This window comes from Trifolium pratense, linkage group LG5 (assembly GCF_020283565.1).
Source record: "Trifolium pratense cultivar HEN17-A07 linkage group LG5, ARS_RC_1.1, whole genome shotgun sequence".
NCBI classification, from domain to species: domain Eukaryota; kingdom Viridiplantae; phylum Streptophyta; class Magnoliopsida; order Fabales; family Fabaceae; genus Trifolium; species Trifolium pratense.
The window spans coordinates 49,014,028-49,038,296 of NC_060063.1; the positions used below are offsets into that span (position 1 = coordinate 49,014,028).

The following is a 24,269-nucleotide window of genomic DNA, read 5'->3' on the forward strand; positions in this document are numbered from 1 at the left end:
AAAAAACATCTCAGTGTGCAGACTTTCCTCTTCCTCTCACCACCATTGTCCTTTACTATATTTATATTTTATACGGTAAAATATATTTTTAGTTTTTATTTTTATATTGAATTTTGATTTTCGTTCCTATACTTTAAAATAACTCTTTTTAGTTCTCAATTAATTTTCAGTTTTGATTTTAGTCTCAAATGTTAAGTGAATTAACAATTGACTAATGAAAATTCACGTGTCATTGTCACGTTGAATTTTGTTGAAACGTGGCATCCTATGTGAACTGTCACGTCAGTTTTTTTTTTGTTTTTTTTTTAAGATTTAAAACAACATTGCTTAGTTTTTTCTAAAAAAAAAATAGATTTAATAAAAAAAATTGAAAACCAAAACTAAAAAATAATTGAGGACTAAAAATAGTGATTTTAAATTATAGGGTTCAAAACCAAAACTCAGTATAAAAGTATGAACTGAAAACATATTTTACCCTATTTTATATTTTCACTTAATTATAATTTTTTACCTAATTATTTAGAGTATATATTTTAGATTTTTTTTCCGCATTATCCCTTTGATTCTCATAGGAAGGGACCCCGATAATTCATAGGAAAGTTTGATCATGATTTTATTTTTGTTTTTGTTTTCACCACCAGTATCTGTCCACTGGACTATCTAATCTATTTTGGTGTCAGTTATGGCCGTGATTTCAACCCCTTTTGATTGCAGATGTGCGGGATCGAACCGTGGTCCTCTCTATCAAGTTCATTGTCAATCTTCACTGAACTAACTAATGATTGGTAGTCTGACCAAGAATTGTTTCTACCAAAAATTAAACTCTGGTTATTCCAAATAATTTGTCCTAGAGTAAGTTCATTAATCATACAAGTCCAATGTTTTAGTTTATTTCAGGTAAGAATATTTTATTTTGGAATCTTTTAAAATATTCTTACATTTTAAATTTTTGGTGAAATTGATGGTTTTGATCTTTTTAGGATCCATATATTCATGATTTGAGGGGAGATCCGATCAGAAACGACTCCATCATCTCTATGCTCATGTAAGCTAGCTTGTGTGAGATTCCCTTATCCCAAAAAAATTAAAAAACAATAGTGTCATCATTCATTTGTAATAAATAGTATAGTATAGGTCAAGTTGCTTCAATTAATATGCAAAGATAATTAATGCATACCTAATAGGGGAACTTGTAAGCTTTGTTGGCTTTCTTTTTTTTTCTCTGATTCTTAGGGGAAGAGAGTCCTAATAGTCCAGAGAGTTCTGTCATCAAGTGGTTACAGTCTCATCCTAAATGCAGTTGCGAGGAATCGAACCGTGGTCCTCCCTACCAAACTCAGCGCCAATCACCAATGAACCAACTAAAATTTGGTAGCTTTGTTGGCTTTTAATTACATATATATACCATCCAAGATATTGTTGTCCAAAATTGGAACCCTTTCACTCACAATAATATGAGTACTTATTTAATTTGTAATTTCATAAAAGAAAAATTATTTTATTGTAAATCTTATTCCTTAGACCAAAAGAAAAATAATTTTTTAATCATATTATATATCGTCCTACCTCCAAATTTTAAAGCATATATCCAAATGCAAATGGAAGATGTGTGTGGCCAAAATCTACATTAAACATGAAGTACAAGGGGACACAACCATATGCATGCTTGTCTTAGTTGTCTACAAATACTATTTTTTACAGAAACAAATATATGGTGTACCTTTGAGTAAATGAATATTAACCATATTAATTCATTAAAAATATTTCATGGTTGTTGGGATGAAAGTAGTATTGAACTCTTCCAAGGTGTTAGGTTATATGTACAGTATAGTAGCAGACAAGCAGTAATTGAAACTAGAAAATATGAAGCATCTTTGGCACTTCTTCTACTATGTGTCATCCCTCTTTTGATAGATTTGTTGCTTATGAAATAAAATATATAATTGACCTGGTTGAGATATAGAGCTTGAGAATTTTTATTTTTTATTTTTTGGAAAAATTCTATGTTTTGTTTGTTGCAAATTTTAAAACAATGAGGATGTAATTAAAAAATTTGTAAAAAATAGTTAAAATAAAAAACTATTTTTCAACATATTTTCTTGTATAAATTAGTATGAATTTAGTTTTAATAAAAATCAATAAGATAAACAAATACAAAATAGCTTTTGTTACAACTTACAAGTACTCTTCGAGAGAGTTTGTCGAGTTTGAAGATGCAACAAAAATTTTAAACATTTTAATCTAATAAGATTTGACAGATCAATCTCCGTAATTGAGCACAAATGATACTTTTAGTGGTATATTAATTAGTTCTGTGGTGAGAAATATTAATTTTGATTAAAATCGAGTTGAAGATAAAACAATTTATGTTTGGATACCTTGATGAAAAATGAGTTGAACATTTTAAGTGTAAAAATGAAATCCATAACTAAAACTACAATTTTTAACTTTAAGTAAAATTAATTAAGAGACAAAATTAATTCTATATTAAGAAAACAAAATATGTAAAAATCAATTTTACACAAGTTGATTTTTTACTCCTCCAAACTTGCACTTAAAAAAAATACAAAATCATTTTTTGTTTTCACCATCATTATCCAATTCACTAGACCGCCTAATTTAGTTCGGGGATCAGTTCTGGCATTAAGTGATTCCAACCTCCTCCCGATCACAGTTGCAAGAAATCGAACCGTGGTTCTCTTTATTTTTTTTTTGAATCAGCAAATATATTAATTATAACACTCAACCAAAAGTATGAGAAATACAAATGGAGAAAAATAGTACAAAACTACTACAACAATGCAATAGTAACATCAATTACAAACACCAACACCTATTGAGATTCTTAAAAATCTGAAACCCGTATAATACCACAGCACCGAACACTAATCCTTACAACATTAACACATCATCCAAAACCAAAACAAAATCCAGCAACCTACTTGTTGTGAATTCGAGCCGAAAACCACACCAATAACCAATAGTAGAACCAACTATCTATAGTGTGTGGGACAAATGGATTGAAGCAACCAAATCAACAATGAATGAGCAATTTAAACAAACAAGCTAAAACTACCGAAAGCGATAAAGCACACGAAGAAATTGTTTACCCAGTTCGGTCCAATAATGACCTAGTCTGGGGGAGAGAGAGCTCTCCGTTCCACTATGAATGATTCAACTTGATTACAAAGATTCAACCACAAAGAGTTACAAGATTTAGAGTTTTCCTAAATCTACCCTTTTCCCGAATCTCTTCCCGTGACCAAGAGATTCAATCAATAAGTGTTTCTAAGGTGTTACAATCACTTCCCCAACCCTAGAGATTACCCAAGAGAAACCCTCTAACACTCTAGCCTTCATGTTGGAAGCAAAACCCTAAAAATCACATTTTTCTCCCTCTTCTCTCTCACGGCGGCTGCAGCAGTAAAACAGAGCATATAAATACCTGCGGTCACGCCGCGCGTGAAGGACACCACGCCGCGCGTGACCGGCACCAGAGACAGCTCCAACACCATCCAACAATTACGCCCCGCGTGATCCAACCCACGCCCCGCGTAGTACTCTGTTCCTGCATCAGTTTTCTGTTCAATTTCAAGGCAAATCTCAACAATCTCCACCTTGCCTTCAAATTGATGGCGGTGCCAACTTCCCACCAACCACCGTGCTTACACCAACTTGAACTACCGTCCAAAACACCAGATCAAATCCAAGTCCCACTCGAATCTTGACCTTGACACCAACCTTCACTTGATTCCAACAACCATTGCTAGACTCACAAGTTTCCCGGTTTGAACCTCCTTCCTCCATCCCTCGGAATGCCTTCCGCCCTCATGAAGTTCTTGTCTCCCACTACCATAGGATTTTTAGGTAGCTCAACAAGTTTACACCGTACCCTCTTCGAACCCCGGAATGTTCCTTTCCGTACTCCCGAAGAACCACTTGCTTCCGACTATCCATGGAATTTTAGAATAATCCTACAAGTCTCACCACACCTTCTCAATCCCCGGAATGCCTTCCGTACTCTTGAAGATTTGCTTGCCTCCAAACCAACCTTGGAATTTTAGGTGGTTCCACAAGCCGCAACCTCAAACTCTCCTTGCATCCAACTACCTCCAGCAGTCATACAAGTTACCAAGTCCGATCACCGTTGCTTTCGATTGCCTCCCCGAAGATATTCCAAGTTTTACACTTCTTCGGCCACAATCGAAACATAACCCACAAGGTCTCCATAGCCATACCACTTTGGTGCAACAATACCACTCTCCTCCCTATCTCCCATTAGATAGCCAAGAGCTAATGTCGACCGTCTTCTTTTAGTCCCACTAGTAAAAGACTCCACCTCAAACCGAGTTTCTTTCACCAAAGTCTCAACCGGTATATCCACTATGTCTTCCACCTTGTAACGCAAAAACTTTTCAACTACTCTGAAACGCACTCCAAGTCATTGTTAGTCTCCAACACTTCTCGGTTTAGTTTCACCACCTAGTAAACTTTGTTTCACTAGTCCAACTAAAACCAATGTCACTAACAACTACCAACCCGAAGTTCAGCAACTTGTCCACATCATGAGAATAACCACTAGTAACCGATGCATTACCAATAATAGTAGAACCATCTAACCAGTATCTACCTACTATCTATGCATTATAGTTTAAGAATATACCTCACATCATGTAACAAAGAAATTCACCCATACCTTGAACCTTGCAAGCTTTCCCGTTTCCAAGATGAACAAATTCCACCTTCAACTAGCTCTAGGATTCAAAATATTCCTTCTTCAAACACTTGTGATAGGAGCATCCAAAGTCCACGACTTAAACTCCACCGATTCCCAACTTCACCACACTAGCATCTCCGCATTCTCACAATAAAGAGTTGTTGTTTCAAAACGTAACACCGAGTATTATTCCACCGCCTCTCCAGGCCGATGCCGAGTATTATTTCACCGCCTCTCCAGGCCGATGCCGAGTATTATTTCACCGCCTCTCCAGGCCGACCTTCATCGCAATTTCCATTAGTTGTTTTACCTTCGAGGTACCGGATAATAACACGCCATGTTTTATCCATCATCCTGAACCTTAAAATTGCTCTTGCTCCCATCTTCACTTTCCACAATTCCCAATTGTTTCCGGAAAGTCCCTCGATAACCCATTTTGAATCCATGGTGCTTAATCCGTTTAACCCTTTGCCCCACGGTGGGCGCCAATTGTTGTGAATTCGAGCCGAAAACCACACCAATAACCAATAGTAGAACCAACTATCTATAGTGTGTGGGACAAATGGATTGAAGCAACCAAATCAACAATGAATGAGCAATTTAAACAAACAAGCTAAAACTACCGAAAGCGATAAAGCACACGAAGAAATTGTTTACCCAGTTCGGTCCAATAATGACCTAGTCTGGGGGAGAGAGAGCTCTCCGTTCCACTATGAATGATTCAACTTGATTACAAAGATTCAACCACAAAGAGTTACAAGATTTAGAGTTTTCCTAAATCTACCCTTTTCCCGAATCTCTTCCCGTGACCAAGAGATTCAATCAATAAGTGTTTCTAAGGTGTTACAATCACTTCCCCAACCCTAGAGATTACCCAAGAGAAACCCTCTAACACTCTAGCCTTCATGTTGGAAGCAAAACCCTAAAAATCACATTTTTCTCCCTCTTCTCTCTCACGGCGGCTGCAGCAGTAAAACAGAGCATATAAATACCTGCGGTCACGCCGCGCGTGAAGGACACCACGCCGCGCGTGACCGGCACCAGAGACAGCTCCAACACCATCCAACAATTACGCCCCGCGTGATCCAACCCACGCCCCGCGTAGTACTCTGTTCCTGCATCAGTTTTCTGTTCAATTTCAAGGCAAATCTCAACACTACTTAAACAAAAACTAGAACCATACACCGGCACCACGCGATGTGACACCACGTCTCAATCGCCAAGCGTCCCAAAAACAAACACCCTCATAACATAAAAACAGTCTAGTGCAATGTTGAATTAATGCAGATCAGAGACATCACCTGCCGCTAGAACCCTTGCCAGACCAGCCGTGGTTCTCTTTACTAAGTTCAGCGTCGTCAATCGTCATTGAACCAAACGAGATAATATTTTTAAATAGTATACTAGTAACCAGTAACATGTAAGTACGGAATGAAACTGATAATAATTCAAATGAGAACAGTAGTAAATCTTTAAAGTGTTTTTGGTGCAGTGAGTTAATTAATTCTTGTCTCTAATTTTATCTTCCCATCCCATTTACTGCATACTTACTCATATCTTTGGAATCTATGATGTGACTGTTGTTAGTACTCGCGATGATAACTAATAACTGTTGGCAATAACATATAGCTTTGGTAGTCTATTTCAAAATTGTACTAGCTAACATGTTTTGTCAACATTCGGGGCTGTTTCCATTAATTAATAATAACAAGTCATTCTTGTTGCCTCTTCATCATACGACATTAAAGCATGCCAGGGGCAGATGAGAAGAGGAGCATAAAACATGCGACCAATATTTTTTTTATGTGCAAATATTGATATTATGGACAATGATGGTTTGTTTAGATGATTTATTCAAGTACTCACAAATAAGTTTTCTGGTGACTAACTTGAAGGAGGTAATTTTAGTATTAAGAGATTATTGTAGGTTTGGTTAGTTATGAGAGTGAATGCACTCTATTTTGTGATGAAATTGTTAAATTTTGTTGGGGTGTTCAGATTAGTTTTGTGGGTTCTGGTTGGTTGGTGGTCTCTTTGATGTTTATCTTGTCATATAGTCCTCAAGGAGAGTCGAGTCTTCTTGTGGTTGAAAATCGCAAGTTTGTAAAAGTTAAAAGGTTAAAGTGCTATTTTAAAATTTAAGGGGTCAAAATCATAAGTTTGTAAGAATTAGAGGGTCAAATGTATAATAATTAGCCTGTATATTAAGTATTTTTGACAACATTTTTATATTTGACGTTTTTCTAAAAAGAAAAAATAAACATGGCTTTTCTTTTTTAGTGCACAATGGAACATTGAAATTTCGACCTAGGACCTCATGCATGCTACTAAAATCTCAATCCATTACCAATTAGCTAATTTTAATGGCTCAATTAAACCAATTTTAAAAATGGAGAAGATCCCAACTCTAATTTTAGTGCCTCAACAGAGACCACAAAAGAGAGATACACCGTATCTCAATTCAAAACATTGTAAACATATAACTAATCTCTAATACATATATTAAATATTTAATTAATTTATAGTCCGTATGACATAACAAATTTGTAATGAACTCAATAATATTATATACTGTATTTCTTTTTGTGTGTTAGTCCACCAATTTATAAAGTTTAGTCAGAAGGTAAATAAAATCTTGGCTTAAATATAATTTTATCAAGGATAATTAATTTCTCTCTGTAATTCTAAATTTAGTGCAGTTTAACTTTGTGGAAAACTAACTCGATTGCGGTCATTTCGGTACCAGTTTGGTGAATTATTGATCCAAATTGAATTATGTGCGAAGTTTTGAACTTGAGGCTCAAAAGCAGATTTTGTGCAGAATTTTGGTGGGGGGCAAAATCCAATAAATTATAAAATAGGGGGATAAAATTCCGAATTTTAAAATAGTGAGGGTAATATTCCAATTTATTCAAAATAGAGGGGGTAAAACTACAGCCTAAAATCTTTCAAACAATTACAGTACTATACATCTAAGAAATCAAACTCCAATTTTCGGAAACAAATATTTATCCTTCGAAGAGCTCGTTTACAAACAATATTTAAAAAAGTTGTAGTTGAATCTTGATTTTCATTCTCAATTTAGAGCAGTATATTACTTTTTACGGTTTGAATTTAAAGTATTTTCTCTTCTTTTTCGTTGTCAAAATCTATGTTTTTGCCAAAAATGGTAAGGTCTATCAGTAGACCTTTTCTTAGGATACATATTAGCTGCATATTAAGTGACTCCATAATAATATATAGAACAAAAAAAATTGAAAATTAAAAAACTCATCTATCTTTTTTTTAGTATGTTATATATATATATATATATATATATATATATATATACAAAGTTTTCACTATCCTTTACCGGTGATTAATCTTTATCGAAAAATCTGGAAAACACAAAATGTATTATTCTCACAATCAGATGTTTTGGGAGCTTCTATAGTACATTCGAATAATTTGAATGTACCGATACATCAAGTCAGTAAATTGATAAATTAGAACCTAATAATCTTTAAAATAATGATAAATAGAGACTGTAACGTTGGATAGCAATTACACAATTGGTAAAGCAGCAATGCCTATAGTTTGTGTAGACCAACATAATTAGGATGTTGTGACTAATTAATTAAACCTATAGAGGCACACACACCACCACACAGTGGACACATATGCCAGAAGTGTTATTATGCAGAACCTACCCTAACTCTTCACTCCTAACTCCTAACCTATGTGTACTTTGCTTGGAACAAAAAAAACAAAAACAACATATTCAACTTAAAATCACAACTTTGTCACCAAGGTCACGAGCGATATTGCCAACTAGTGCTTCTTTTTTTTACTTCATCTTTAGTTCCTTAATTACTCTCTACCTTTACTGCCTTTGGCCACTACTACTGCATCACTAGACTTTGTTTGACTTTGATATTTAATTTCAATTTTTTTGTTAATTCATTTTTTAGAATAATTTTTAAATGATTTTTTTGTTTGCAAGTTTGGAGGAGGGGGAAGAGTTTTGAAAAAAAGAAAAGGAAGGAGCAATGAAAAGAATAGAGGATTTTGAGAGGGGAGATTTTTGGAAGATTTTATTTTATTTCATAATACAAAATCTTCTTAATCTTAAGGAAGATGAAAATTGTATTGGATGATTTTTTTAGAGAGTACTTTTGTAGAAAATTATGAATGAGTATTTTTTTTATTAAAATATTTTTTTATTTTGAGAATATTATAAAATCATAGTTTAAATATGCAGAATACTATCATAACCTCCTCTTCATTAGATTCACTAAACTGCCATGATTAGCCAAACTACCTTGCCAGCCTCGCGAATTTTGCTTTTCAAAGACTTCAAAACCTTTTGAATTGGCTTGCGAGGTGAGGTGTTGCTCGTCTTGCAAACTAACTTGCCCTAATTTTCTCGAATCTTTTGACTTTGATTCGGCAGGCCAATTATGAGCTCGCCTAGCAAATTGAAGCAGACCCGTAATTTTGATCTTTTGATCATCAATCCTTCCTCGTGTATTTGACCTGCATAATAAATCTGGGGTTTTATGATTTCTTGCAATATTATCCCCAATGTTATTTACCTTTTTTTAATAAAGACATTATACTTTTTATTTACTGTATTAAGATTTTTTTTTCTTCCTCAAACGCTATTCTAACTTATCAAAATAATTTTTAAATAATATTTGTTTAAAAAATTATACATCTCATTATGAAATTATGAATTCAATAAAAGAAAGCCCATAAATGAACAATCAAAAGCTAAGGGCCTATCTTATTGTCAAAAGCCAAAATCTGAAAAAAGCTACTTGAGAAATTAATCATGTTGCTTTTGCCTTTACATTCTCCCTTTTTTTTTTCCATTTCTTCTTGAGACATCAATAATAAACATAGTATTACTTGTCTCCTTTGTGTTCTTTTCCCAAACATGGCATACAAGGAATGTACCCTCTTTGTATTACATTAATGCCCCCTTTTTTTTAAAATAAAAAAGTCAAATGATAATTATATTAAAAATGTCAAATTAAACACAAAAACAAGGAATAGTAAAAAAAGACACAAAAACACCAACATTACCTAAGTCTCATTCCTAAGCAAGTTAATGGATGATGCCACCACAAATTCAAAGCATAATTAAAACTCTTCTTCCAAGACTTTAACCACCGCCGAGCAAGAGTTTTAGCTTTATCAAGTAACACATCAAATGTTACTCTTTATTGTTTCTTTTCTTGCAAATATGTCTAAATATATCATTTGGCAGTTTCATAGATAGAATTGTCTTTTAGATTTAGAGGATATATATACTTTTGATGTAGCATATATACGTATAGGCCCTGTTATTGGTCAATGATTTGAGAAATTGTTTTTTCTCTCTTGACTAGAACACTGATCAATATGAACTTTTGTCTATGTGATTCTTCAAGATTCATGTATTTGGTTGGGACTATTGCCATGTCATAAATCAATGCTTTCTTTGATAAAAAAAAGGACTAAGTTGGAACAATAAACAATACAAAGCTTTTAACACTACTAGATGAAATTGGTCTTTACACCATAATTAAAATCATGTATCCAAAAAAAAATAAAAATTGGTCAAACAGAATGAGTTAGACTTCTATAATACGACGAATTAATGTTCAAATTTCAATTAAGAGATGTATCCCGTATTTATATTTAATGAATGACACGTCACAATCCTAGTGGTTTGACTATTCCTTTTAATTAATCCATCTTCTTGCTTTTAATTAAACAGAGGCCCTTTTAATTCCCTGGTTGCCCTGGCCGAAAACCGGGTCTGACTATTGTTGGATATGCCTTGAAATCTCGGTAACAAGAAGTCAGAAAATCATGGTTTTTAGGGAGATTCTGCATGCTCACGCCCAGGCGTGGGAGCTGGCGCCCAGGCGTGCAGAATTGGGATCAATTCTGCCTTCTCACGCCCAGGCGTGGGAGCTCACGCCCAAGCGCAACGCGTTTTGACAGCATGTGTTGTTTTGCTGTTTTTGTTGGGAAAAATCTTTTCTTGGAGGCTCTGACTTGGATTTGTTTTATTTTAAAATAGATTTGTTACTATTTTTTGGCATATATTTTTCTATATATAGGGATCAATAAGGATTTGCCACCATCAAAGGCTAGGGTTTTAGAGAGAGAACAAAAGGGTTTTCTTTTGGTATAATTCTAGGGCAAAGGTTTATTGTTTGCTTTGTTCACCTTGGGTAGACTAGGTCAAATTGAGTTTCTTCATCACGGGAAGGAATTCGGGATTTGGGTAGAGTTAGGGTTTGCTAATTCTTGTAACCCAAATTTGGGAATTGCTTGTAAGTGACTTATTTGATTCTAATGGAACGGAGGGCTGCTCTCTCCCCCAGACTAGGTTATTTTAACTGAACTGGGTAAACAAAGATTTGTGTCTCTTCTCTTTTTTATTTGTTTACTTGCTTTTGGATTATTATTATCATCATCTCTATCTACTCTTTGATATTGGTTGCTTGACTCAATTGCTCCACACATCAAGTTTCGTATTGGTGTGATTTTTTATTAACGAATTCACAACAACTATTGTACTAATCTCTTAGTCATGTTTCAAATGGAGCTGCAAAACACTATTAACATAAACCCCACTTAATTATTCAGTAACACATGCATATATATAAATACGCATGCATATTGCTTGTTTTAGCTTTCATTTCAAGCTATGAAAGTCAAAGATAGCATGTGCAAGAAAGTTTTTTTGTCTTCTCATTTCGTGATCCATATCAAAATCCAACTCTGTTTCTGTCAACTTGCAAGCTCTTTCACATTCATCCTCTCTTTCAGTGCAAGTGATGAGATAAGCCTGCTTCACTGAATATGAGTTTGAAACATTCATCATCATGGTTGTTTATATTCTGAGCCACCACGCCCAATCATTGTGTCGTGCCATTACTTGAAACAAATAAAGGAACAATATTTTCATCTATCCTTAATGTTGAATATTGACTGACACCAGATAGACACATTATATGATTTTGTCATCTATGATTGGTCGTTTAAGGTTTTCCTTTCTATATATAAACCATTAAACTTGTGAAAACACACGTCACTCGTTGACCCTTATTTGATGAATATGCATATAAATAGTTTACAAAGAGGAAGCAAAATATGTGCTAGACAGAGGAATGTTTTAGAGCAGGGTATATATATCTCAGAAGCCATCTTCATACCACAGGTATGCCTTAATACAGAATGGAATAATCTTTTATTTATCATGTTGCAATTCAATTTCAAGCAGGAATTTTAGAAATCACAGTTGTGAAATTACATATCTCTTCTCGCTATTATAAACAAAAATTCACTTTTTACATCCCCATTTTTGTACCACAGTACAAGTATTTTTTCAAACTGCGGGTATGAGATGAATATTATAATACCCTACCCATATTCTACCCATTGTCATTCCTACTTTTATGTCTAATGTGGATGATTTTCGGCTGCTTCTCATGATCTAACAATGATATCAAAGTCGATTGTTCGAGGAAGGATTTGACTGGCTACTTGTATCGAAAGTCTTCATAACAAAATATATCGTCGAGGGAAATTTGCACACACTTAGAACCTTAGATGAAACATACACACACCACAAAGAAATCAGTAAGAACGCCCAAGAATAATGTTGTGGTTCGACACAATATAGATTATATCAATATTGAAAAGTTCACACTAAATAGATTCAATTGTTAGAATTTTCTGATAATTTTTAATTCTTCTAAATATATTTTAAAATTTATTTATATTAATTATACAATTTATTTATTGTAATATGCACGCACGCACATGCGCGAATTTACACATACACTAAGTAAAATTATTGGTGCATATAAAATTTTAGTGCTCTGTACGGTCACTCCTCCCAAACATACTCCGGAACCCCTGCCTCAGCCTTCTTATAGGTAAAATGTAGATTGTATCTCTAATTTAAATCAACTGGTTCATTAGCATGGACAATACAAAGATGAGATTTCAAGGAAATGGTAGCAAGATGTGGCTTAAATGATGGGAGAAGATTTTTGGAAGTACATGTAAAATTCTTCAACACTATTATTAGTGTATTGGGTCTAAGAGAATTAGGAGAGAGTTGTGGAGGACATTGTTGTTGGCATGAGTTTTGGGTTGGTGTGTAGTGTCTTTGTGGATCTTTTTTTTTATGAACTTACACAGGCCACTTAGAAAAGAGGAAAGGGACTTTAGCTAGCATGTGTGATGAAAGAGCTAGAATGTTACAAGATCAGTTTAATGTTAGTATGAATCATGTTCAAGCAATGTCTATTATGATCTCAACTTTCCATCATGCCAAAAGGCAAAAAATCCCTACCATTGATCAAGTACATAATTGGAAATTGGGATTAAGGGATTAATTCAATTGTGTTTGTGTACTATTTTTTTCTGTCTTGACCATCCTGAAAACTTAAAAGGACCTCGATAATTTAGAGTTCGAGCAAGGAGAAAGTAAAATATAGCCATATATTGTTCTGATCAAAATTCGAACTCAGATTCTCTTAAAGGGCCGTCTCTAAATTTTTTTTTTAGCAAAAATAAGAAACTATTGTAGCTATCAAACTTAAACTAGTTAACACATATAAGAAAAACAAATTAAATGATTTAGAGGAAGAGGCAAGCTAGACCCACGAAATCAAACTTGAAATAGAAGACAAAAATAAGAAAAATCAAGATCCTACTCTATTCAATTGTTAGAATCTCTCTGACAACTTTTAATTTTTTAAATAAATTTCATATAAAGATCATAAGAGTTTAAAATTTATTTATATTAATTATATGATTTATTTATTTTAACTTGCACGCACGCATGTAAGCACATACACACATACTAAAAAATTGGTCCCCTATAATGTTGAGAATTTGCCTTAAAATTGATGTAGAAAGGCAGGAAACTGGTTTTGCCACGCCAATGGCGCATGGGGTGCCAATTCTGGCGTGGCGCATGGGGTGCCAATTCTGGCGCATGAGGCGCAGGTTGCAGCAAGTGCTGCTGGCATTGGCGCATGGTGACCCATTCTGGCGCATGAGGCGCAGATCTGCAGTATATACTGCTGTGTGTTTTTCTGCAGACGTGAGGGAGCGGATGAGAGAGAAAATGAGGGTTTTGAAAAGGGGTTTTTCACCAACATCAAGGCTAGGGATAAGAGGGTTTCTCTTGGGTAATCTCTAGGGTTGTGAACTCATTCTTTCATCTTGTAAACACTTATTGATTGAATCTCTTCGTCACGGGAAGAGATTCGAGAAAATTGTAGATTTAGGAGAACTCTAAATCTTGTAACTCTATGAATCTCATTGTAATCAAGTATTCTATTGATAGTGGAACGGAGAGCTCTCTCTCCCCTAGAGTAGGTTGGTTTTAACCAAACTGGGTAAACAATTTTCATCGTGTTCTTTATCGCTTTTACATAGTTTTAGCTTTTGTGTTTAAATTGCTCATTCCATTTTGATTTGGTTATTCAATTCATTTGTCTCACACACTAAAGTATTATTGGTGTGGTTTTCGATTCGAATTCACAACATATACAGTCGCTCCCGAACACCCTCCAGAACCACTTGCCGCAACCTTCATGTAGGTGCAATGTTGATTGTGGGGATGCTCAAATTGATTACCGAATACAAAGAATTTGCAAAACTAATGATATTAATTCGTGGGGAACAATGAACATACATATGAAATGCAATCTTGTTTTAGATTTCTAATCTCAACATCCAATCTTACACTTAAAAAGAGAAAAGTATACAAAGAGTACCAACAATCAAACATGTGAATACCAAGAGTCCAAGACCATATATTCCTGTAATTGGCCTTGAGTACAACTCAAACTTCAATTTTAAAAACAAATTAAACTGTAATAAACATATCCTATAATGTTGACATTGAAGTCCTGATTTATTGTTATATATATATATATAGGCAAATTTCTTGTAACTGATCATAGAATATTGCCTAGTATTATAATAAGAATAATACATTTGGTCTATATACTCCAGACTCCAGGTTCATATATATGAACAGAACTATAAGATATAAAAATATATGTGATGGGATGAGTTTTATTATGTACACCAACAACTTAGGAGCAATATAAGTCCTTTTTTTTCTTCTTCTTCTTCTTCTTCTTCTTCCAAATACTATATATTATGCATCATCATTCATCATCAAAGTAACTATATATATGTAATATAATGTTCACTTCCAAAGTTCCATGTGGCAACTGGATGTAGAAGTTGAAGCATGTTCCTCAGAAACTTCATTCTTTTTGGATCCATTTGCAAGAAGAGTGATTTGTTCAGCCACTTGAAGAATAGTTTCTGAATTAGAGAAAGAACTAGCTTGTTTATTAGAAACATGATCTTGATTATGATTATGATTATTATTATTATCTTCATGACTTAGCTGAGAAGCAACAAATTTATCAAGAACTCTCCAATCAGTAACTTGTTCATCATTATTACCAGTAATACTTCCACCACCACCGCCGCCGCCGCCGTATATCGAGTGAAGATTTTGTTGATGGTATTGCAAATATTGCATCTGTTGTGAATTAATGTTATTGTTGTTTGCATGAGCATGATTATAAGGGATAATCGATGATTGAGTGATTTTGGAGGTTTCAAGATGTGGAAGTTGGATAAAATTAGCATGATTATGGTGTTGGTATTGCATTAATTCTAGCTCTGGTTTGCAGGAATGGTATGATGAAGTGTAATTTTGGTGAGGATTGGTTGAAGTTGGAGATTCAAGATCAGGCATGAAGGAAACTTGATCATCATACCAATTACATGGTGATTGATCATACTCACTCATTTTCTGTACTGTTGTCATTCTTTTCTTGAATACTCTGCATACAACCCACCCTTCTTCCTGCAGTCCAAGTTAAAGTTATCAATTAATTAATTAAACATGAACTCATTATTATTATTGGAACTAGCTAGCTTTTTTGTTTTGTTTTTTGAACTAGCTTATTTATTTCCCACCTAGAAGTAAAATGTATATAGTCATTAAGATTGTCTATGTATACATATCATATATCTCTCCATCCAATACTATGGTATTTGGATCGTGCTCAAGACTTCAGGTAGTCTGAACTCTGGACTCTCTGATCAAAATTAGACAATTTAAATTTCCAAGATTTTCTAGAATTAAAAACTCAAATTCTATATTAAAATTTAGACATTTAAATCTTTGATCAGACAATTTTGACGCAGCATATTGCTTTTGTCGCATTACATGCAATTTATTTTACAAGCAAACCTAGTATGCAGTTGTAATAACCTTAAGGCTCTATATTTCTCAATGGTAATTGTATTAGTGTATCATACTATTTAAAAATTTAGAGCTATAAGGTTTAGAAGTGAACATAAGAGGGTAGACTTGAAAAATCATGCAAAAATTTAATTTATTTGCAGTCATTTGATTTTTTTTCTTCTTCTAATGTATGCAAACCCCTATCAACAATTAGGTCAACCTTTCCAAAAAAAAAAAACACTCAGTTCAACTCAAAATCTAATTCGAATCAATTAAATTGCTTACATTTTTATGTTTTAATCTAATTCAAAACAATTAGTTTATAATTACTTTATTTTTTTATTTCTATTTTACATGTCTATTTGTGTTTAAATTGTTTATAAAAAAAATTGTTTAAATTTTTATATTCTACTCTAATTTGTATTTATAATTACTTTATTTTTTTCATTCTATTTTACGTGTCTATTTGGATAGTATATCAAATTTATAGTGTGTGGAATTTTTTTAAAACTTTCCATATTTTAAAAAATAAATTTCTGAATTTTTATTTTTTGATAGAGAGTTTCTTAATTTTTAAATATAGCTTTTCCAACTAAATTTAATAAAAAAAAAACTTGTCCATCATTTTATTGATTTATTTTTTACTAAAATCATTTTATTGATTTAGTTCAGTTTTATGTGGAAAATATACATTACATAATCATCTAATTTGATATTTTCAATTTTATTGTTATTTTTTCTCCATAAAAACAAACTAAACCGATCATTGCCTTTCAAAAAAAAAAAAACTAAACCTATCATATAAGACTTAACGACTTATAGCGAAGCGCTTGAGAATCATAAAAATAAAAAGTGTTGGTGAAACAAGTTTCTTAATTTAGAAAAATAGTTAATCTAACTAAATTAAATGAAACAACTCACTCTTATTGATTATTTTATTTTTGTGAAAAAAGTAAATATTGCAAAATCCTTTAATTTTATTTTTTTTATTAATTATGATTTTCTTTCTCATTCCAAAAATCTAACTCAATCAGTCGGATAAAACTTAACTTACATCGAAGCACTTGAAAATGGTAAAAATAAATAAAAAATTAGTGTTGAAAATGGTAAAAATAAAAAGTTTTTGGTGAAATTGTCCTATTTTTTTTCATATTTTTTAAAACAAGTTTCTAAATTTTTAAAAGAACTCGTTCTTCATCGGATTATTTTAGGTTAATTTTTTGTGGAAAATATATTACAAAAATGGTCCAAAAACTGATAATATATTTATCTCTATTTGGTTTTATTGACTATAGTTTGGTCCATAAACTTCATATATGTGTATCAGGTAGGAGTATATTTTTTTTTTAGTCAAACTCCGACCCCCTGCAAATATAATATAATGTCTTGCTAATTAAGGTAAACTCACGGGACAGGTTGGAGTATCCATTCGCTGTACATTGCAATTTCCAAAAAAATAATGGATTGACAAGAAGTGTTAATTTACCTGAGAAGTTCCATTTTGATTAGTTTCTAGGCGATACTCATGCATGATCCAATCAGATTTTTGTCCATTAGGGGCACGTCCTTTATAAAACACTAGAGTCTTTCTCATTCCAACTAGGAATTGTTTTGAGTATATTGCCTTATCTCTTCCAGTTGCTTTCCAGAATCCTGCTTTTGTTGCTCTATTCGTTCGAGTTCCTGTTGGATACTTCTTATCCTTATGACTAAAAAAATACCAGTCATTTTGTTCATCACTTCCTATTTTGCATAATTCTGTTCAGATCAGCAGAAAAAAATTTATATCGCGTGATTTATATAATCAAATGCTATTGATTTCCCCTAGGAACCAGAGGGTTATAAACCAAAAATACTATTGATTTTTAATTTAGAAAAGTCGCATACCTTGAAGATCCCATGGTTCAATTTTGTAGAGATCAACGTCTTTGATGACATCTAGATCAATCTTTTTAGACAATACCTTCTTCCTAAGGTAGTAATCAACAAGTTCTTCATCAGTTGGATGAAAACGAAACCCGGGAGGTACGTGTGAAAATGTGTTCATGTTCCTCCTCAGAATAATAAAACCTATAATCACAAAAAGGAAATAATTAACCAAGAACAAGAACATTAATCAATGATACTATTAAGCACTTTTGAAATTAATCACATAATTATTTTCCAACATTAGGGACTCTTCAATTAATTGCTTTAAAAATAAGAAAACACTCCCTCAATAAAAATAGGAAGAGAGGGATGACCACGGTTCGATTCCCGCAACTACGATCGGGAGGAGGCTGGAACCACTTGATGTCAGAACTGACCGCCGAACCAGATTAAACTGGTGGTGAAAGCCAAAAAAAATAAAATTGGAAGAGATGGAGGGTTGAAGTTATTGCATATAACACATCCATAACTTTACCTTGTGAAAGATTGAGTCATATATTTCCTTAAAGGAATAGAACTAAACTAGGTTTTGACAAACAATAGAGGGGGCACACTTTTTACAATGTAATTATGGGAAGGGAGGGTTATGATCAAGTGAATGATGCTCTGCAGGTATAGCACCAAACTTTTAGCTTTTCAAGCCTACAAAAGAAGTTGATCATAAAGCACTTCTAGTAAATCACGTTTAAACATAAACAAAAAAAATTATTAAATATGGAAAGGCAAACATGACTTAGAAGTTACTTGTTCAAACAATTTGAGAAAGAAAAAAAAAATCATCAATTCTAAAAACAGTACTGAAATGAAAAACCTAAAAGAAAAGGGTAAAAAGAAGACCGCTGGAAAAGGTTAAAACATGATGTTGATCTAGATCATTAGAAACAAACACCAACCGAACATAGATCAAAGTCTTGTCAAAGATTTTGTGAACATACATGAGAAGTGACATTTAATTATCTAGTTGTTGACATTAAGGTTTATATCTTTGTCTTTTAGTTGTCTTTAATTTATTTAACTCATGGTTGTTGAATTATATCAATTAATTGATTATCCACCATTAGAAATATTCATATATGATATGATATATTTACAGTAAACAAGAGAAGCTATATATCTAGCAAATTAGAGATAAAGCTCGCCACATAAATACTATCTCTGGTCTTATATATAAACAAAAATTAGTTTTTTAGATTTATCGAAAAAATGCTTGATCAGATACATTATTTTTTTAATGAATATGAAAAATCAATTTTTCTTGATTTATGAGACTGGAGAGAGTATAATAATTTAACTAGCTAGCTATAACAGAAAAATAACAACCTTGATATTTATCTTTGATGAAGCAAGATCTCCAAGTAGAATTCAAGTGTGGATCTGATGATGAAAACCTTGTTTGCAACACTATTGTTGAAGCTATCTTTGATCCACAATCTTTCTTTTGTATAGTTTGTAGTAGTTTGGTCAAATCCAACAGAAACAGACAAAAAAACAGAAGTACTAAAAAGAACAAGGGGACAAAACAGACAAGAAAAAGTGGAAAGTGAAAATGTTATTTCCTTGGGAATTGAACTAAAACCTCTCCTTGCTCAAACTACTGAGAGAGAGAGAGAGAGAGAGAGAGAGAGAGAGAGAGATCAGATCCCAAGGAGATTACTAGTGAAAATGAGAAGAGAGGAAAGTGAAGAAAAGAAAAAGAGAGTTTGAGGAGTGTGGATGAAATGAAACTATAGCCCTAATAAATCATTTTCTTCTGTTCTCTATAGTTAGTTTCTCTCTCCATTATCTGTTGGAGCTAGATTTCAGGAAAAGCTTAGCTCATGAAATGGTGGCGCTAAAAAGGCTTGAGAGAGAGAGAGAGAGAGAGAGAGAGAGAGAGAGAGAGGTGTCAAGTTCTAACTTCACCCACCAGCAAGTGATGGAGATGGAGAGGAAAAAGAATGATGTGGTGTTAAGGTTTGGGGCCAAAGAAAGAGAAGAATGAAACAAAAAGATATCAAGCCGTGAGAAAGAAAGGGTGGAGAGGAATTCTTAAAAAAAAATATAAGAAAAGGGTAAATATATGAATGAACAAAAATAATGATAATGATAGGCAATCGATGGGTACCCTTAATGGTTATAAAGTTATAATATCACCCCTCCCGCCATAACTTGCACCATCATCATATCCCTAATCCTATCATTCATTATTTTCTCTCTTTTTACTCTCATACTCAGAATCAGAAATATGACATAATGTATTTGTTCTGGACTAGACTAGAACTAGTCCACTTCATACCCTCTAAGTTTATAATGGTTTGCCCCACCACATCCATGTCAGCAGAACATGGTGGAACCTCTCCATCAAAATAAGAGCATATCACTGCTTCACCCACTATCTAAGGGTAATATCTTGGCAGTTCATCTTATTGGGCCTAATCTGATCCAACCCAATAAGAAGACCTTTGGCCCAGAGTTGGGGGCTATATAAGCTCTCCTATACAGGAGAGCTAGGTAACACTATTCATTCACTCAATTACTTTCTCTCTCTTGTATCTCTCTTGCTCTCATTCCCTCTCTAACTTTGGCATCGAAGCACCTGCAGGTACAACACCCCTCCGTGGATCAGCTGCTCGACTCGCCGTCAACCACCTGCTCAACGGACTGCTAGCTGGCCATCAACCTGTTTTGATCAACAGTTAAGATCAACATTAATACACATTATTAATATATATTCATTTTAGTCCTGTCAGCTTAGCTCAATTGATAGGACGTTGCATTATATATACAGATAATCGGGGTTCGAATCCCGATCATCGCACTTATACATCTTTAGGGTGGAATTTCTAACCGTTAGACTATTTGATAAAAAAAATAGAAAATTGTTTTGTAGAGATACCCAGAGAGAAAGAGACAAAGTGAGCTATGTGATATGTTGATAATGTTATATTTGTCATTAAAAAAAATGCACGGATAAAATGAATTGTTGAAGAACAAACACTTACTTGTGTTGGGTTATAATAACAACTACGTAAGTACGTTCGACATCATATCACCCAAAACTTTAAGGAAGTTGAGTTTACGGGTCCTATCGCTTATATTATTTAACTTTCATTTTTTCAGATAATGTGTGACTTTCAACTTCACATTTGCGTGCTACACAACAATCTCTCCTTCAAGTGTAAGTCAATCTCAATGGGACACATTGTTTGACTATCTTTGTCGAAAAGATTTTTGACAAAGAGTGGGTCGAACCCTCCATCGAAAAGATTCTAATACCATGTTTGGATCATTAGGGGGGCCAAGGAGATCAATACATTTGACTAGAGCAACCACATAAGTGAGTTGGATCCTTACATCTTTTTATAAATATCAAACTTTTACTTATTTTTGGAAACACAATCAATCAATCAAACCATTTACATAGTTTTACCTCTTTACTTATATTTTTCTATACATGATCTTAGGTCAATAGTGAAATATGATCCTAACGCACCTACTAAATGCTCTTTGACGTAATTAAGAAACCCAGAACACAACAGATGGACCTAGTTCCTCCCTCAACATAATTTGAAGAAAAGAGAATCATTGTTATTGCAACTTGACTAAGGAACTATTAGTAGTTTCACAAATAATTTTCAAGTTCAACAACACTATATTAATATTGGCATCAAGTTAACGGCGCATAGCTTGGATTGTGAGAGAAATTTTGGTATTGAACGAATTTGTCACAAAGAGTTAGTTAACATAGTAATAATATCCAAGTCAAGAGCTATGTTATTTTGAGATTATTTTTTTTGTCACAGCTATTTTATTAAGGATTTTGAAAAATAATAATTCTTTTAAGTTGCAGCAATGGCACGCAAGCTCTTGTTGATTGGTCAGCATTATAATTTTTTTATTATTATCTGACGCAATATATTTATTTAAACTTTAAACATTTTTTATAGGAAATATATTTTATTAATAAATAATTAAAAAAATGAAATCTGGTGTTAAAGGTTGCACAAGGTGGGCCCACAAACCGACCTCAAGCAATACGATAGAGACACCTCTCCAAATACACCTCCTGGTGAGTCAAGATAAAAATAAAATATCACATAATTTTCTTCTGTGAGTATTATTTTAGTGTTCTTTTTTAGTGTACTCCAACAAAACTTATTTGATTATGTCTGTTGTGAATTCGTCTTAAAATCACACCAATGAATAACTTGATGTGTGGAGCAATAGAACGACAATCAATAATTAAGCGGAATAAGCAATAATAATAACAACTGATAAAAGATAAAGGAGAAGAAAGAACATGATAATTTGTTTACCCAGTTCGGTCCAATAATGACCTAGTCTGGGGGAGAGAGCAGCCCCTCCGTTCCACTATATCAAAGAGTAACGCTACAAAGAAATTCTCAATTGGGTTACAAGAATTAATCCTAATTCTACCCAAAACCCGAATCTCTTCCCGTGGCCAAGAGACTCAATTTGATAAGTGTTTTCCAAGGTGTAATCAATCCCCTTTGCCCAACCCTAGAGTTATACCAAGAGACAACCCCTATTGTTTCTCTCTAAAACCCTAGCCTTGTGTCGGCGGCAAATCCTAATTGAAAACTCTACGTTGTTGCTCTCTTTCTCTCTCTCTCTCAATTTTTTTATGAATAAAGCACTCCCTATTTATAGAAAAATATATGCCAAAAAATTAGTAACAAATCTGTTTTAAAATAAAACAAATCAAAGTCAGAGTATCTTCCAAGAAAATATATTTTTTCCCAAAAAATCTTCAAAACCTCAAAGATGCAAAAATATTCAACAAAGATTTTTCTGACTTCTTGTAACTGAGATTTCAAGGCATATCCAACAATTCTCCACCTTGCCTTTAAATCGATGGTGATCCCATATCAACCACCGTGCTGCTCTCTCCATCTTGAATCTTCTATTCAAGATCACCGGATTGTACCTCCCTCTTCATCCACGGAATGCCTTCCGCTCTCATGAAGATCTTGCATCCCACTACCATAGGATTTTAGGTAGCCCCACAAGATTCACCGCACCCTCTTCAGACTCCGAACTGGTCAAGTCCGTATCTCCCTGAAGAAACGCTTGCTCCCAACTATCATCGGAATTTTAGATAGCTCAACAAGCTCCACCATCCCTCTTCAGTCCCCGGATTGTGCCTTTTCCGTCCTCCTGAAGAATCGCTTGCCTCCGACTATCCATGGATTTTTTGCGATAGCCCTACAAGCCTTCACCACTCTTCGACCGCGGAATGCCTTCCGTACTCTCGAAGTTTTGCTTGGCTCCAAACCAACCTTGGAATTTTAGGCGGTTCCACAAGCTGCAACATCAAACTCTCCTTGTATCCAACTACCTCCAGCAGTCTCACAAGTTACCAAGTCTGATCACTGTTGCTTTCAATTGCCTCCCTGAAGATCTTCTCAAGGTCTTGCACTTCTTCAGCCACAATTGAAACATAACCCACAAGGTCTCCATGGTCATCCTCTTTGGTTCAACAATACCACTCTCCTCCCTATCTCCGATTAGATAGCCAAGAGCTAATGTTGACTGTCTACCACTATGGAAGACTCCACCTCAAACTGAGTTTCCACCAAAGTATACCCACCATGATCTCCACCTTGTAACACGCAAGACCTCTTCAACTCCTTTGAAACATACTTCAAGCTATTGTTAGTCTCCAACAATTCCAGTTCAGTTCAACACCTAGTAAACCTTGTTCACTAGTCCAACTAAACTCATGTCACTAACAGGTCCACCCGAAGTCCCACAACTCAACCACATTATGAGAGTCACCACTAGTTATAGATGCATGACCAACTATCTTTGCATCTAAGTTCAGAAACATACCTCACATCGTGTAAAGAAACTCACGATTGTCAAACTTCGTAAGACAAACTGAACCCATACCTTGAACCTTCAAGCTTTCCCGTTTTCAAGATGAACGGCTCCACCTTTAACTAGCTCTAGAGTCTCAAAGTATTCATTCTTTGACCACATGTGATAAGAGCATCAAAAGCCCATGACCCAAATACTCCACCGGTTCCCAACTTCCCACTAGCACTTCTACATAATAATAAAGTTGTTGTTTCAGAAGTAACCCGAGTATTCTTAGCACCGCCTCTCCAGACTGATGTCGAGTATTATTACCACCGCCTCTCCAGGCCGACCTTCTTCGCCATCTCCATTAACGTTTTATCTTCGAGGCACCAGGTAACAACACTCCATGTTTTACCCATCATCCCGAACATTAAAATTGCTTCCATCTTCACTTTCCACAATTCCAAATTGCTTTCGGAAAGTCCCTCGATATCCCACTTAAAAACCATGGTGCTCACTTCAAATTGTTCCGATTGCCCCACGGTG

The 24,269-nt window shown here is 34.1% G+C and overlaps 1 protein-coding gene across 3 annotated transcripts; it reads right to left on the reverse strand.

Annotated features, from left to right (window-relative positions):
* Nucleotides 1–14,400: 14,400 nt before the first annotated feature.
* LOC123887138 (NAC domain-containing protein 7-like) lies at nt 14,401–19,954 on the reverse strand. Of its 3 annotated transcripts, none has more exons than XR_006801364.1 (5): nt 19,242–19,954; nt 17,880–18,062; nt 17,479–17,750; nt 14,880–15,608; nt 14,401–14,828 (listed from the first exon to the last, which is right to left on the reverse strand). XR_006801364.1 is itself a non-coding variant. In XM_045936428.1 (5 exons), exons 3-5 carry the CDS (start codon nt 18,037–18,039, stop codon nt 14,934–14,936), a joined length of 1,107 nt encoding a protein of 368 aa, XP_045792384.1. In that variant the 5' UTR covers nt 18,040–18,062; nt 18,397–18,563; nt 19,242–19,954; the 3' UTR covers nt 14,401–14,933. The 3 variants fall into 3 exon arrangements, 2 of the variants coding, with proteins under 2 accessions (XP_045792384.1, XP_045792383.1); XM_045936428.1 differs by adding an exon at nt 18,397–18,563 and having other exon boundaries at nt 14,401–15,608; XM_045936427.1 differs by having other exon boundaries at nt 14,401–15,608.
* Between the last annotated feature and the right edge of the window lie 4,315 nt (nt 19,955–24,269).